Source organism: Prunus avium, chromosome 1 (assembly GCF_965620075.1).
Source record: "Prunus avium chromosome 1, drPruAviu1.hap1.1, whole genome shotgun sequence".
In the NCBI taxonomy this organism is placed as follows: Eukaryota; Viridiplantae; Streptophyta; class Magnoliopsida; order Rosales; family Rosaceae; genus Prunus; species Prunus avium.
The window spans coordinates 9,484,583-9,501,304 of NC_142284.1; the positions used below are offsets into that span (position 1 = coordinate 9,484,583).

Here is a 16,722-nt window from a genome sequence, read left to right on the forward strand (position 1 = left end):
ATCAATTTCAATTCTTTCTAGTTGAAGCTTAAAAAGATACAAGTTCAGATTCAATCGGTTTAATGTTTTTTCCTTTTCCATTTAGGTACCAACAATAATGTTTTACCTTAATTGAGTAAGATTCTTCTAGATAGCAAACATACTTGCGGTTCTAACTTTTAACTACACCCCGTAATCGTATGAGATTTATCTTTAATCAACTTATTTTTAATTAAAAACCAGTAAGATAAAAATAAATTGGGTTTTATGCTTAAAATTAATGGTCTAAAATGAAAAATATACTAGCCAAAAATCATTTCTTAGAAGGCAAACCATTTTGCATGGATCTTTTACACGGTTTTTTTTTTGCTTTAGTCAAGATAGGTTGAGTTCACCGGAGATGGAGGGGAGTGTGCAAATCACTTTTTTTTTTCTCATGCAAAAAGAGTCAGTTTTCAAAAATGAGTCAATATTTTTTAATAATACTTTTCACCTTGAGCCATAATAGGGATAGTTCAAGCACAAACCAATATACAACTTAATACGGGACAAAAGCAAAAGAAATTCTCAAAGTATATTTTGTATACTTGAATTGTAAATTTGAAGTATTAAGAGTTCGTCTGAAAGTGATTTTAGGAGGGCCAGAATCACTTATGGGGAAAAGCACATCCCACATGCTTCTCAATATAATTACTTTAAGTGATTTTAAGCTATTGGTCTATCCAGAATCACTCTCAAATGAGCTCTTAATAACATTCTACTTTTCTCCCACGAAAACTCCTCCATCAAAATTAGGGGAAGACATATTGCTTTGGTAAAGAATCAAATTTTGACTTGTACACAAACAAGCAAAAGAAGATCAAAGCAAAAGGCTACTCAGAGGAATATCTTTTTGTTTTTGTTTTTGAAGAACAAAATGTTCCACACGGTTGAAACACCCGTAGTGGAGAGATCGATCAGTTTGCCATTGCAAAGATAGTATATGATAATATGCACAAAAGCTGAAGATCCCTAGCTATTGTCGTTTACTACAGCTCATTACATATACTAGTTGTTGTGGAGCAAGTCGTTTTGATTTGAACCAAACACATATTGAAATCTGCAAGCACTTTTTTTTTTGGCATATCGGTTGAACCAAATTAAGGTAAAGTCATGAGCAAACGAAACGATAACATTTTATAAAGGGTTTAGTTTAGTAACTAACCAACTTAAACAGATAATTTTAAATAATAAATAATAATTCTATAGTTGGTTTCGATCTTATTAATTGATTGGAGTTGGCACAATGTAGAGGCTTAGGATCCATGCAGTGGTGGATCTATGCACAGGGCAGGATGGGTGCCCGCCCATCACAAAGTTTTTTTTAATTTTTAAAACCTCCAAATGCTATAAGGGCAGCCCCAAATTTAAAAAATTAAAAGCTAACTCAATACACATGTTGCCCATCCAAGAGGAAGTGGTCTCATATCTTTACTCTCTTCTTTATATCACATCAACTTGTTTATCTCTTCTATTCTATAGCAATTCGACGGCAACAACATCTTCTTTACCCCTCTATTTGTTGCATCTTCATGTTATCTTGGCTGGGCAGTGGACAACTTGGCAATATATTTTCATCTACTTTCTACAACAAAAAGTATTTTCTAATTATCTAATTTTTCTAAATCTTTAATTATAGTTTTATTTTAAAATTGAGTATTCTAGGATTTACGTAGGGATTGAATTAAAATTTTGTGATTTCGTTGAAATTACTTGTGGTTTTTGTTTTTGTTGTTAAGCTTTTATTTATGTATTGATGCATTTGAGGGTAAGACTCATTATGTCCCCCTGACTAGGAGTATATTTTTCTGCTTATTAATGAAATTCACTCGTATCGTTGAGTTTACTACGTAAGCTCCACCCAGTTGGCTTTTCAATCCTGGATCCGCCACTGAATCCATGTAAAATACTCATGCAATAAAATATATCATTTTCTTTTTTCTATAAATTAAAAGAAGAAAAAACGTCACATTCGTTTTATTCTTTGGTTTGGCTCCTGGACATGTATATACTCTATACTTGTATCCTGCGAACAAGTGTACATGGTGACACAAAATCATGGGAATCAGCCTGAATAATTCTCCATGCTTTATTTATTTATTTATTCTGAGATTTGGAAGCTGTACAAAGTAGAAGGAGAAGAGAAAGCATAACATGATATAGTTGCTTTGGCCTTTAAACGAATGAGATCATTGCAGCTGAAAACTATATATCGCATACGTGGAGAATCATATAAGTGTTGCTTTGGGTAGGTTGAGGATAATGTATAAATTCCAAAATTTCTGTGCCCTTTTTTAGTGTAGTAAAAAAGGATTTACTTGCATTATGTGGAACGTTGATAAAATGTATACAAATTTTCGTGGAAATAACTTTCCAATTTATAAGAAGATTTGATTTAAACAAATTTACCTTTTTCTTTTTGACATTGCTTCCAGTAAATTAGGTGAATTATTATTGGAGATGCACTCAAAGTTTGGTAAGAAAACTATGGGTTGTGATCTTCCAGGATTACGATGTTTCGATTTTTCCTTATTAGAAAACACTTACTAAAAAGAAAGAAAAACGTTAATTAAAGTGAAAGCTTTAGGGTGTTGGTTGAATTGGCACAGGTCTTTGGTGTGCTCCCAAGGGTGGTTCGAGGGTTTATGCTCCTATGATACGCGTGTGTGAGTTTCGCCCTCACTCTTCTTAACTTTGGCAAAAAAACAAAAACTAAAAAGTGAAAATTTGAGTAATAATTTTACGAAAAAATGATAAAAAAATAAATTTGCACCAGCCGGGAATCGAACCCGGGTCTGTACCGTGGCAGGGTACTATTCTACCACTAGACCACTGGTGCTTTTCTGCAATGTCGGCGTATTATTTTGTTTTAATAAGTGGCTGAAAAATGATTTAAAATTCTTTTTAAAAAATGATAAAAAGTTACAAATGCACCAGCCGGGAATCGAACCCGGGTCTGTACCGTGGCAGGGTACTATTCTACCACTAGACCACTGGTGCTGCTCGCATATCACTATCAGTATTATGGTATTTAATGTTTGTTTCCCGTTTTTTTAGTTATTTTTTGATGAAACGGTTTATTAGCTACTAGAAAACAAGAGCTAGATTTAGCAGTTTCTGAAACCGAGGGAAGATAACAAGAAAGGGTTGAAAGAAGTTATAGATTGGGCAACAAAAGAGGACAATGAGAGTACATAAATGAAGGTTAAGATTAAATAGAGGGTTGGTGGTAATTTGATGCGAGATGATTGGTGATAAGCATAAACAATATTAAGAGCATCTCCAATGAGCTCGTTAAAAGTATGTTATTAGCCAAATAAATAATGATGGAACATTCCACTCTCTTAGTATGAGTGCACAAAACCAACTTATTATTGATCCATTTGTAATTGTTTTCACTTTTCTAGATGAGACCTCGATTTCGAATTCTACTCTATGGTAAAAGAACAATGATGGGTGCTCTAATTAAATCTTAGGGTTCATTTATGTTATTAGAAACACCCAATGATTGAAGGGACTCGATCAATAATATGGGAACATGGTCCAATCTTCCCTTGTGTTGTGGACCAATTTCTTAATAGCACCTCAATAAAAAAGTCTTTAATTGGGATGATGGGCCCAAAAAGGGATCTTGATAAATTTCAATGGGCCTAATTTCATCTTGACCCATGGAATTCAACATAATCACATTATCCATGCAAGTACTCTCTCTCTCTCCAAATCACCACTGCCTTATCTAAGCGAGACCAAAAGCGTTCAATTTCCTCAAAAGCACTGTGAGCGATAGAGAAGCAGAGACATGGCGTCTTTGGCTCAACAATTCACAGGCTTGAGATGCCCGCCACTCTCAACCTCTCGGCTCTCAAAGCCATCAGTCTTTCCAAAGCAAAACAAAATGCCGGGTTTGCTTCCCATAGTCTCAGCTGTGGCCATTTCCAACGCACAGACCAAAGAGCGCCTCAAGCTCAAAGAACTCTTCGAAGATGCCCACGAACGGTGTCGTACTGCCCCCATGGAAGGCGTCTCTTTCAATCTCGACTCTTTTTACTCCGCTCTGGAGAAGTATGACTTCAATTCTGAGATTGGAACTAAGGTCTGTCTTGTAAAGTTTGTTTCTTTTTCTTTTCCTTTGAGTTTAAGTGAAAATGGTTTAATGGGTATGAGCTCAAATGAAGAAATTACATGTCTGTATGTCAAATTTGACACTGGGTCTCTGACTGTTATTGGGCTCACGTTAAGCATACCCAAAAGAACTCTTTTTTATTTCTCTTCTATCTTTTAAAGTTGTATAAAGTTGTAGAAATGGGCACTAGTTTGTTGGTGGTTATGTAAGTTTATTTATTATATGGATTTGAGATTTTTTTTCACTTAGCCTATAGCTTGTCAATGTGAGCTTGAGTGAGTAACCGTTACTGCGTAGTCTTTGTGATTCCATGGAAGATAATTTGTTAACTTTGTGCATCTGCATTTCTTTTTCTTTATCAGGTAAAGGGTACAGTTTTCAATATAGATAACTATGGAGCATTAGTCGACATTACTGCAAAGTCTTCGGCGTACTTGCCTGTGCAAGAGGCATGCATTCACAAAATAAAGAGTGTAGAAGAAGTGGGCATAGTTCCTGGAGTGAGAGAGGAGTTTGTGATTATTGGTGAAAATGAAGCTGACGATAGCTTGATTTTGAGTTTAAAGTCTATCCAGTATGACCTTGCATGGGAAAGATGTAGACAGCTCCAAGCTGAGGATGTTGTTGTCAAGGGTAAGGTGGGTATCTGCTTGTCTTGGTTCCTTCCCTGGAGTTCTTGTATATTTGAAGCTTAAAAAAGAAAAAAAAAATTGTAGTCTTCCAGACAAATTTCTTCGTCATCTTTGCAGACAAATTCACGTGTTATTTATTCTATATATTCTTAGAAAGCTCTGTTAAAATGTATTTATGCAGGTTGTTGGTGCGAACAAAGGTGGAGTGGTGGCTGTGGTGGAAGGCCTTAGAGGTTTTGTTCCTTTCTCACAGATATCAACAGTTAGTTCTTTAACCTGGCTTCTAAACTTCCAAGCGTCTTCTTAGCTTGATATTTACGCTACTTTCTGATTGCATTTTCTTGTGTGGTAAAATAATACAGTTGTAACTTGTAAGTAATCATAGCCAAAATGAACAGGCAGTGATTCTCCATTACATTTTTCGCTTCTTTCTCCCGGAATTGTTTTCAATCCTGCATTCAGCTGTCACTAGCATAGTTCCAAATTTTAATCACTTTTAGTCCTTAATGTTTCAGTATCTGAGTTTGTCACATTTACTTTTGCATATCTTAGAAATCAACGGCAGAAGAGCTTCTTGATAAAGAGATTCCTCTGAAGTTTGTGGAGGTTGATGAAGAACAGTCCAGGCTTGTCCTCAGCAACCGTAAGGCCATGGCAGACAACCAAGCGCAGCTTGGAATTGGATCAGTTGTCCTGGGAACTGTTCAAAGCCTGAAGCCATATGGTGCCTTTATTGACATTGGTGGAATCAACGGCTTACTTCATGTTAGTCAGATCAGTCATGACCGAGTCTCTGATATTGCAACAGTTCTCCAACCTGGTGACACCCTCAAGGTATAGATACTATATCCTAGGCAAGTTATTGGTTGAGAATTTTTTTTCCACTCTGTTAAGCATTTCTAAACTGCTACTCTTTGTGTAGGTCATGATATTGAGCCATGACCGTGAGAGAGGCCGTGTAAGTCTTTCTACCAAGAAGTTAGAACCTACTCCTGGAGATATGATTCGCAATCCAAAGCTTGTCTTTGAGAAGGTATTTTCTGGATAATAAACTCCAAAGATCTTTACTAGTTGCACTTACTGGATAGTTAATTCTAGTAGTGAAGGTCGGTCTTGTCTTCTTGTTGTGTTTTTTGCCCCATAGTAATTTCTCGTAGTGAACATGGTCTTATAATCTTGTAGTCTGACAGGACAGGAAAAGCTAAAGTTTTATCATGTGTTTCCCTCTTCTCCTAATATTTAACGTAATTGTACACTAGTTAGCTTTCCTGAAACCAGATAAATGACTGTATATATGTTTGTGATTTGTTCCAATAGGCGGAGGAGATGGCGCAGACATTCAGGCAGAGAATTGCTCAAGCAGAAGCTATGGCTCGTGCAGACATGCTCCGTTTCCAGCCTGAGGTACTTGCTGCGTTATTTCCTTATAATAGGTTATATGACTTGATCTGAATATAAAATGGAAAAAAGAAGGGTAGATTAGGAAATCAAAATTGGATTGACTTAAATCAGCTTTTCGGACGGATGAAAGGAGCCATCCAATGGGAAAATTTTACGTTTCATTTCAATTGCGTCAAAAAGTGTTTAATCTTGAAAGTTCTCATTTTTATTAACTTAACCATGCGTCTGTCCTTAATTTGCAGAGTGGATTAACCCTCAGCTCTGATGGGATCTTGGGTCCGCTTACTTCAGACTTGCCAGTAGAGGGTTTAGATTTGAGTGATGTTCCCCCGGCTGAGGTGACCGAGTGAGACAAAAGTTCTTCAGCATTTTGGGGTTTTTCCTGCTGAAATTTTCTTGTAGAAATTGTTGTAAAAGCACATACCCCAGTCTGCCTGCAATGCTAATTCAAAATCGCATTGCTTTAACCAAACTGTTTATATTTGTTATTCATTTTGAATATATATGTAGCTTTCAAAATGATTGCAAGTGTGGCTCATAAATCATAATTCTGTACTTGTGTGGCCAAGCCAAGCAACAAAACTTCTGTATGATTTTTAGGATGTATATCGACCAAACAGGCTTTGTTTTTTTTCTAGGTATCTTCCAGTAAATGGATATTGAACAAATGAAATGCGATTTACATTAACTATGGATCAATCTCAATTAACTAAATTCAATTTTTCTTTCATTTGGTCTGACATCATATTCAAAAATATGATCTAAGGAGAGGCTCCATTTCTATGGAAACAGCCTTGATAATTGATATCAGTCTTTTTCTCTAACACGTAAAAATGCTCTTACATTCAAGTTGCCTAACAGGATTATGTCGATAGCTGCTTTTTTACAGTAAAGATTATACTAAGTAACATATTGGAGACAGCCTCCAAACAGAGAAAACTAGTGTTGTCAGTCTTTACAAAACTTGACGCAGCACTAAGCTGTCTAGCTTCCAGCTTTGCTGTTGCTCTTCTTGACTTTCTTTTGCTTCTGCTTCAATTGAGTGAGGCCGGCAGATGTTATCTTCACATTGCCAATAATTGCAGCAACCAGCTCAGGATCAGTGCATGCTTTCATCAACTCTTTCTCTCTAACTGTTGCTTCCGTCATGTGACTAAACAAGTTCATGGCAGTTTTTGCAGCTACAAAAGATTAGAAAGATAGAGGTCAATGATCAATCTATGCAATAAAAGAAAGCTCTTGAAACTAAAATTCCATACTTAATCCCACGAGTGTTGCTATTTGTACCACATTGTTGGCCACCTCTCTAATACAGGTGGGTCCAGCATATCTGAGTGGGGCCCACCTCTATTAGAGAGGTGGTCAGCAAAGTTGTCAATGAATGTGGTACAAACGGAAAAACAGAAAAACTAGTTTATTACTTCCATTGCCCGAGTTAAGGGAAAAAGAAATTTCCTAGCAATGCCTGTGCCTACTGCCATGGAAAGCATAAATACAAAAAAACAAGTAGCAAGTGGGATAGTCATTTACCTTTCCCTCTCTTCACAGAGCCAGGAGTTATCTTCACACGATATTTGTAAGATTGGACTGAGCTATAAGGACCACAGACAGGGACCGCATATAACAGAATATCACTGGGCAGTGGATTGCCAGTCAAGTAATCCACATCATTTAATTTCTCTTTTTCTTCTTCACCGATCTCATGAATATCATCCTCCTCAATTGTCACCTTGTCTAGTTCAGAAGCAGATTTATCCAAATCCAGAGGGTCATCTTCAACATTTGCATGACTATGTAATGAATCATCTTGATGTTCTTGGCAATCCCGGGACAGATGACCTGGCTTTTTACATCTATAACATATTTTTGGAGCATCCTCAGGACCTGCTAGATTTAAGAGAATTGATGTTATTACAAAAAACTAAGGGTTAAGTACAGTAAACCCCCAACCTATTGGGCCATTTTCAAGTACACCCCAACCTATCGACAAATTACAATTACATACACAACGTCACGAAATATTACAAGCGAGCCCCCTCCGTTAGCGAGATCGTCAGAATAGCTGTTAGCTGCCTACGTGGCGTCTAGCTGGACATTTTTTTAAGGGCATTTTCGGCATCTCAAGTCCATGGGTCGCGCCAACACAACACGTGGCGTTTTTTAATTTAAAATAAAAAAACCCCCAAATCAAAACACCCCCACAACCCCTCAGACCCTAAGCCCCAAATCGACAGAAGTCGTTGGCTAGGTTCCAACTCGAAGAAGACGAAGATGACGATGTCGACGAGGTCGACGAGATCGACGATGTCTGAGAATCGAAGATGCGAAGTGGGCCCGCGAATTTGCCACTGCGGCAATCAATGTCGGCTGACAACGTCGTGGACTGACAACAACCCTGGGAGAAGATTTTGGGGATGCGCTGATTATGGGGTAAGAAGAGATTGTGCATTCTTTGAATGGTATGATCCACAGGTATGCGAGAGGTCGAAGATTGTGATATGTGGACTATTGAAACGATTACGTAAGGAAGAAGAGGAAAACCGAAAATTGAAAATAGAGGTTGGAGCTGGCTTGAAAGCACGGAGATTTCCAACAACACACCGACAGAAATGGACCTTTTATGCTTTTCCAACAAAACACCGACAGAAATGGACCATGGACCACAAATATCACTCTCAAGCACACTTCAAAGCAAATCACAGGTTCAGAAAATACAAAACCGCAAGCTCTGTACGACAAAACCAAAAAGCAAGAAGGAATAAAACCACATGCAACTTACAGTAACGAGGAGGACGACAGCCACGAGGACGACGACTCCACGCCATCTCGACTTACAGCAACCCAGCCTTCTCTGTGCGCTTTCGATCGACACGAAATGGGGTTTGGGTTTCAATTTGGGGAAGAAGTTTCGATTTTGGGGGGGAAATCGATTTTCGTGGGGAGGAGAGGGGCTCTGGACGAGAATCTGCAAATCGATTTGGGGTTTTTTTTATTTTGAATTAAAAAACGCCACGTGTTGCGTTGGCGCGAAACCCATGGACTTGAGATGCCGAAAATGCCCTTTAAAAAATGTCCAGCTAGACGCCACGTAGGCAGCTAACGGCTATTCTGACGATCTCGCTAACGGAGGGGGCTCGCTTGTAATATTTCGTGACGTTGTGTATGTAATTGTAATTTGTCGATAGGTTGGGATGTACTTGAAAATGGCCCCATAGGTTGGGGGGTTTACTGTACTTGACCCAAAAACTAATAGACTTCCATTAAACACGGTACTAATAAAAAATAACCAGTAAAGCCTTGGAGGAAGTACAGAAGATGATAATCATCACATACAGTTTGAAACAGTAATGAACCGTTGAAGATTGAAGATGACATACCGGGTTTCTTATCTTCAGCTGGAGCTGAATTTTCATTTTGAGGCTCTCCATTCTTCTGTACTCTTCCAGCAGACTGAAAATTCACAAACATTGTCATTTAGATCGATGATCAGGTCTTTTGAACAAAAATATGAGGTAACTTCAGAGAATTGAGGGTATAATTCCAAAGGATGTATTTGATTTTCCCACATTCAATATGGAAATTATACTTTTATAGTTGTTCATTCATATGGGCATATCAGAATAAGAATTCCAAACAACTTGTGCGCCTACAAAGTTACAAAATGCATGAGTGGCGAGAGAAAATATGCCAACAGAAAATGTAGGAAACTCTTATAGATAATCAACTTTAAGGCATGAAGACTCAAATTGGGAGCTGAGAACAGACAAATTTATAGGCTAGAAAGAATCAAATGGTTATGATGATCAATATAAGGATGGTGCAAGTTACTGTACTCACAGCTAGTAAAGCCATACGGATCCTTCTTTCTTCCTCATCCTGATCAGCATACTTCTCTTTCATCTTCTTGAGTTTACCCTTCTGTCCACGACCAACTTTTCCACCACCTGGCTTCTTATCATGAACTTCCTTTTCAGGCAGACTTGCAGAAACATTGTGTTTCAATTTTTCGTTTTGCAGCTTAGCATGTTCTTCAGAAACACTACTGGTCTGGCCTTTCTTGAGCTTTCTTCTTTCAGCTTTTGAGATATGAGGTTTCTCTCTTACTGCAGCCTGATTCTCTTCAACATTATGTTCCACTACCAAATCAACTGGAGAGGGTTCAACACTATAATTCTTAACGGACATAGCTGCCGATCCAAGCCCAAGAGCTCTATCAATGAGATCCTCAAGTTGTGGGGTGACAGATGCAACACCGTTTACAGCAACATTAACTACATTTTTCTGATCAGAATCATTTAAGGTCCCGTCCTTCCTGGAAATTTCATGTGAGTCTTTTGCTTTATCAATGGTTGTAGTTAATCCATTCTGAGAGGACATAACCTCAGATAGGTCTTTCGGATCTGGTTGTTGGATAGGTATAGCTGAATCACGAGTGATTTTTGATTCTTCTGCAAGTTTTTCCTCTGCAACTTCCTTCTCCGACTCAGAATCAGATACCTCTTTTAGAGGCCCACTTTCATCAACATCATTCGTCCCTTCCTCCTCACCTCTTACCCTCCTCTCATTCAGATGTGAACCCAAGGAGCTCTCATCCAACCGGAACAACAACCCAAAGCCCATAATTAGAGGGTGTGGGGGAAGAAAGTTCTTCCTCCCACGAATCATGAAACTCCCAACTGTCAGATACTCCCCTGTAGGAGCAGTTTTACTGACCTGGTGAGGATGAACCCACCAAGCACTAGTGACAATCTTTGAATCCCATGCCTGGCTGTGGCAAACCTATACGAAGCATCAGTAAAACAGTTCAATATTACACATCCAGGTGATATGAAACACTCACAATAACACAGTGAGCTGATATGAAAACAAAAGCATTACAGGAAGGTCAGACTTACTGTGAAGCATCCAGCTTGGTTTAAAGTAAGTGGAGGCACTGGTTGTTCTGGCCTGTGGTTCTTTATCACCGTACTAGAAGCCCCATGCAACTCTGCGTGGACATACCTGTTACATAACAAAATCAACATCAGAAAGAAGATGCAAAGTGTGGCTATAATAAACAAGATGAGCAGAGAAGTGTGTAAACCAAAATTTCATGCAACCAGATTCTTGAAAACGTGACATTTACCAACTAAGAATTCCCATCTCGCATCAACATGACAAGAAATTAAATCATCTGCATTTATGAACAGGATTTCGTTTCTCTTCCCTTGGAGTAGCATGAACAAGAGAAATCATGAAAAGGAAAAATGGAGAGAACATGAAAAGAAGAAAGACCAAAGTCACTGGAAGAAGAAACAATAATTCAGACAAAAAAAATAAAAACAGGAAACAAGAATTATCAACATCGCAACACAGAGGAATTCCTTGAGAAGAGTCAGCCATAGAGAAGATTATGAGACCAAGCACGGAGATTGTTCCAGTGGCCCAAACGAAGGACATAAAAACTTGTAAAATAAACATAACTAAAAGATGCATATAAGCTACAGGGAACAATTTTTTTTACCCCATGGTCATAGATCAGAACAGTCATAAACCACTAAGTGCATAATTTGAACCTATAATAGCTTCAGTGGTAGTTGATGTAGATGAGAATTTAAAAAAAAACACATTATTTCAATGTCTAAATTGACTTACAGATCTCCTTTTGACATATAACGCTTGACTATCATCTCATTTTGTTGAGCATCACGTCCACTGATAACCAAATAGTTTTCACTGCTGATAAACCAGTTAAATTTTTCAAACCAGTGAACCTTGCGCATATGTGAAATGGTAGCAACAGCTTTTTCCTGCATATTATTTGAAACAAATGTAATTAAGAACTGGAAAACAATTTATCTTCTAAGAATATATTAGGCAATGGTGACAAATATTTACAGCTAATTGCCGTTCCTCTAGGAATACATATTCTTCATATTCTGGTTGTTTTGATGTTGACATATGGCACTCATCACACACACGCACACGCACAGTATTTATGCTCTGATGCTGTATTAGTCTATCCTACCATTTATGACAGTGCTGTGTTGAAAACTCATATTACATAAATAGACAAAAATATGGGCTTGCTACACCAAGAAGATGAAGCTACCTGTGACAACTGGAGACGAGTCTTTCTCTCGGCAGCTTTAAATGCTTTTTCATGTGCTGTTACAGTCTTCTCCTGTTTGTTCTCCTGTTTTTTCTTTAGTTCATACCACCGCCGAGCATTGGCATGTGCTGAAAGTGCTAAATCAACTTCCACCTATAAGAGAGAAGAAAGGTAATGGATAAGATACTCATTTCTAGAGAAGATAAAGAAAAAATTGAAGCTTCAGACACACCTTATCTGCAGGGAGAGTCTTCTCATCATCATCCATTTCATCAAGATTGTTGCTCAGCAGTAATGTCATGCAATTCCTTTCAAGCTGAAGCTTTTCAATGATGGCAGCAACAGGGTTTCCAGATTTCTTCTCCTCCTTCACCGTTCTAGCAATATCCTCCCAACTCGTGCCCTTTGCTAGAGCTACACGAACTGCTATTATAGCAGCATCCACATCATCTAGATTATATTCTATCAATTCCGCCATATTAACGCAATGATCAACTTCTTTCCTTAGCATATGAACACGATTTTCCTATATCATAGGATTGAAATAACTGAGATGAAAGATGCCACACATACATAGTACACAGAATGTAACCCAAAAATATATGTTAATATTTGATATTCTCAAACACCCTACCCCACCATCCACCCTTCCCCTCTCTCTCACCACAAAAGGGGATGGGGCTACGTCGAATTTCAGTTCAACTCAAGTCATAACACACACACACACACACACACACACACACGCGCACGCACTCAAACACCCTACCCCACACCATCCAAACCCCTCCCCTCTCTCTCACCACAAAAGGGGATGGGGCTACGTCGAATTTCAGTTCAACTCAAGTCATAACACACACACACACACACACACACACACACACACACACACACACACACATACACACACGCACATGCACGCACTCAAACACCCTACCCCACCATCCACCCCTCCCCTCTCTCTCACCACAAAAGGGGATGGGGCTACGTCGAATTTCAGTTCAACTCAAGTCATAACACACACACACACACACAAAAGCTGCACTCAAATCTGCCTTTGATTTTCAAATAGCACAGCAGAAGAAACAGTGCAAAACCTGATCCACGCGTATTTTGTTGAGCTTCTGGGTGGCAGAGCTCTCTTTCGCCTTTTGCTGTTGTTCTGACCTTTGGCTCTCAATTTTGCTATAAAACTCATCCAAAGAAGCATCAAACGTTTCAAACTCCACATAATCCCTTGATTTGAATTGGTTCAATAATATGGGGCAGAATTCATCATATATCTGCAAAATAAGTCCAGAAATCATTTAAGATACCACACAATGGAAACCTGACTAGGCGGATCTCCTTCAACCAAGGGAAAAAGGGGAAATTACACTCTACTCTAAAGCATGTAAAGGTAAAATTATCACAGAGAAATCGGTAACCTGGCCAGAACTTCCTGGTTCAGATGGGGGATTACTCTTCCCTGAATTTTTGTTCTGCATCAAAATGTACCCTTCAGGAATTTTATCACCAGATATAACATCATGCAGCCAGTCCTCAAACTTTGCAACAGCTTCGACCAAAAGCTGAATTGTATCATCATCTAACTTGTTCTCGTTACAAAGTTTTGTATTTGGAATGAGGCCAGCATCTAATATAATATGCTCAGAAAGAGCAGGTCCATAGCCTAATGCCTCCCCAAGAACATTCTTCAAGGTGACCTGTTTGGCTTTAGCATCACCAGTATTTTTACTTGACTCGGCAGGCTTCCCACCTTTACGACTACCTTTTTTCTCTTTCGGTGCATCAGACACATTATTTGCACCTTCTTGATCCTTAACAGATTCATTGTTATCAGGTTCCTTAGAAAACGTAAGGGTTTCCTGCAACTTTGCCGCAGTAGTTCGCTCGAAAACTCGACAAATTTCAATTGGATAACGATGGCGTGACATGATCGCAACCCCTTTATCATCATCCCTATTTAAACGAAAATTGACCACCTAATTAATATTTCAACTTAAGAAAAAGAATCAGAAGTTTTTGGGTTTCTCTTACTGAACACAAGTGAGCACAATCAGAAGATAGCAAACATGTTTCTAATCAATATTCAAGTTTTTGAGTGTCTCTAATCAATAATCAATATTACTAAAATGGCACAGGAAATGGATGTTAAACACTAACCTATGCGAGCGCAGAAGAGTCATGACCATAAAATCAGAATCTGCGAGAATAACATTTCCTTGGGCATATAGCTCCAATATGACATAGTAGGCGTTAGCACCCAGCCCAAATTGAAAGAGAACAATCTGAGAAGGAGGCCACACAAAAATCAGAGGAAAAACCCAAAAAGTGCAGAAAGTTAAATCCAACAATGAAAGAAGAACCCAATTGGAAGGGATGTTATAACTTATACCCTATCATATCCAAGCTGCCGCACATCCTCAAGCCTTCTTGTGCGTATATGCTTCCTCAATTTCAGTGTAAATCCAGAGGGAGTATTGCTTTTGTCCCTGCTCAGAAACCAATATGAATTTCAAAACTCCACATTCTTTTTTTGCATTATCTGTAAATTGTAAAAGAACCCAATGAATCATAATCATACCGAACATATGCAGTAGTGTGCAATCTGACGCCACTCTCCATCAACAAAAAGACTTTCTCGCTCTCGCCGGACTCGGTGACACCGCTACTGTTCATAAGCTTCAACATATAGGTCTGCAAATCCAATTCCAAACCACATTCAAAAACCCACATATTAAGAATGTAAATTTCATTTCATGACAGGATATGATTGATTTGCTCGAGGGGCTTAAGAGTGAAGAAGGAAGAGAAGAGAAAGGACCTTTGGAGAGAGATCGTAGACATTGGCACAGCGCATGCCGATGAGCCTCCGCAAGCACTTGACTTCGGCGGCCACATCGGCCGTGTTCATGCGCACCTTCACCATCTTCGTCTTCCTCCTCTCTCTTCGTCTTGGGTGGTCGGCGCGGCGGTATTATTAGCTTCCTGTGCAAGGCGAGCTTTGTCTTCTCTTCTCTTGTTTGCTTTGCTTGCGGCAAACAATCAAACAGGGGGCTTATTTGGCCGTGAGGGATTTATAGACAAATTAAGCGGGGTCGTATTGATGGCGCTTTGGCACTTCTTCTTTCCTAGGCACGCGCGTTAAAATACTCACTAATTTCCTAATCCTCATTCTTTTTTTTTTTTTTTGGATGAAAAAGGGGCGAAGCCCAACAAACAAGCCTAAACAGGACAGACTAGCCGAGATCTAATCCTCATTCTTTCAAGTTGATTAGTGTCATTTCTATCCTCTTATTCTGTCACACATCATCCGTTAAATTTTCCGTCAAAATTGATCACGTGACCAACATCAATGCTTTTTTTTTGTTTTTAATAAATTTCAGAAGCAACATCAGTGCTTGTTGGGGGAGTGTTAAGATGAGTTTGCCCTTAAGAGTTGGTCACGTGCCTCACTCTTGATCAATCAGGCACGTAACCAATGTACGACATAAGAAAATGAAAATAACGTCGACCCTCCGTTTGAATGGGGAAAATAACTCAAAATTTAGTTGGCAGTTGGAAAGTTAAAAGAAGAAATTGATAATTCTCTTGTTTGGCAACTTAAGCGCGAAATTTATTAAATGACAGTGTCAAAAAAAATTGTAGAAATTGGGTTATCAAATTCCCGAGTTTAATTTCCATTAAAATAGGTGCATTTCACAATTTCCATAGTGCCATTTACAAAATTCGACATACATAAATCCAAACACTGAAATTTTCAATTACCAGAAATTGAAATGATGAAAATCTAAATTCCGTCATTTTAGAATTCTATGTAATTTTCAATTTCTTCATCCAAACGGAGATCGAATTCATAAAATAATAACGGAAATTATCGGTTTGAAATAGTACTAATCTTGATAATAATATTATTTAATTTTTTTTTTAAAAAAGACTACTCTATTAGTGAACCGACTTCTCTCTGTTCAATTTTTTTATTTTTGGTACCAAATTTTAGTTTAATTTTAGGTGATTGGTGACATGTTGATGAGTTGACCAAAAAGACAACGAAGGTAGTGTTTCATTTTAAGAGAATTATAATTCAAGTGGTTAAAAATATTTATCAATGTAACCAACGATTGAACTCTTACGTTAATATTGCTAGTATTAGAAAAAGAAAAGTTGGGGTTTTTGTAGAGGTCGCATAATGTAAGTTAACGACAAGCAAAACAAAATGTTTTTTGTTTAAATTTTGTTGAAGGGGTTTTGGTTTGGAACCATAATGGCTCTTTGTATTTATAGATTCAAGAAAGCGCATTCTCAGAGACTTACATGCCAATTTGTGAAAAATGCAAATCCCCGATCATGTCTAATTCTACCAAACCTCACTTTTACATGTCCACATCATGTTTTTAAAAATAAAACACAGCAGGAGATGGCAGGTGAAATCTTGATCATGACATCCCTCTTCGAAT

General features: G+C 38.2%; 2 protein-coding genes and 2 non-coding genes across 4 annotated transcripts; 1 reads left to right on the plus strand and 3 right to left on the minus strand.

Annotated features, from left to right (window-relative positions):
• Positions 1-2,786: 2,786 nt before the first annotated feature.
• On the minus strand, positions 2,787-2,857 carry TRNAG-GCC (transfer RNA glycine (anticodon GCC)). The gene has a single exon. It is a non-coding gene; the product is annotated as a tRNA-Gly (tRNA).
• A 90-nt stretch (positions 2,858-2,947) lies between these two features.
• TRNAG-GCC (transfer RNA glycine (anticodon GCC)) lies at positions 2,948-3,018 on the minus strand. Its single transcript has one exon. It is a non-coding gene; the product is annotated as a tRNA-Gly (tRNA).
• Positions 3,019-3,728: 710 nt separating this feature from the next.
• RPS1 (ribosomal protein S1) lies at positions 3,729-6,693 on the plus strand. The gene is made up of 7 exons (XM_021953155.2): positions 3,729-4,111; positions 4,504-4,779; positions 4,955-5,035; positions 5,326-5,607; positions 5,696-5,806; positions 6,091-6,177; positions 6,417-6,693. The coding sequence occupies exons 1-7, from the start codon at positions 3,818-3,820 to the stop codon at positions 6,522-6,524; spliced, it is 1,239 nt and encodes a 412-aa protein (XP_021808847.2). The 5' UTR covers positions 3,729-3,817; the 3' UTR covers positions 6,525-6,693.
• A 140-nt stretch (positions 6,694-6,833) lies between these two features.
• Positions 6,834-15,340, minus strand: EMB1441 (zinc knuckle (CCHC-type) family protein). Its single transcript, XM_021953147.2, has 14 exons — positions 15,090-15,340; positions 14,850-14,962; positions 14,661-14,757; positions 14,429-14,553; positions 13,690-14,224; positions 13,360-13,545; positions 12,498-12,791; positions 12,266-12,418; positions 11,809-11,963; positions 11,070-11,175; positions 10,012-10,953; positions 9,552-9,624; positions 7,705-8,058; positions 6,834-7,355 (listed from the first exon to the last, which is right to left on the minus strand). Exons 1-14 carry the CDS (start codon positions 15,192-15,194, stop codon positions 7,159-7,161), a joined length of 3,435 nt encoding a protein of 1,144 aa, XP_021808839.2. The 5' UTR covers positions 15,195-15,340; the 3' UTR covers positions 6,834-7,158.
• Positions 15,341-16,722: the final 1,382 nt, after the last annotated feature.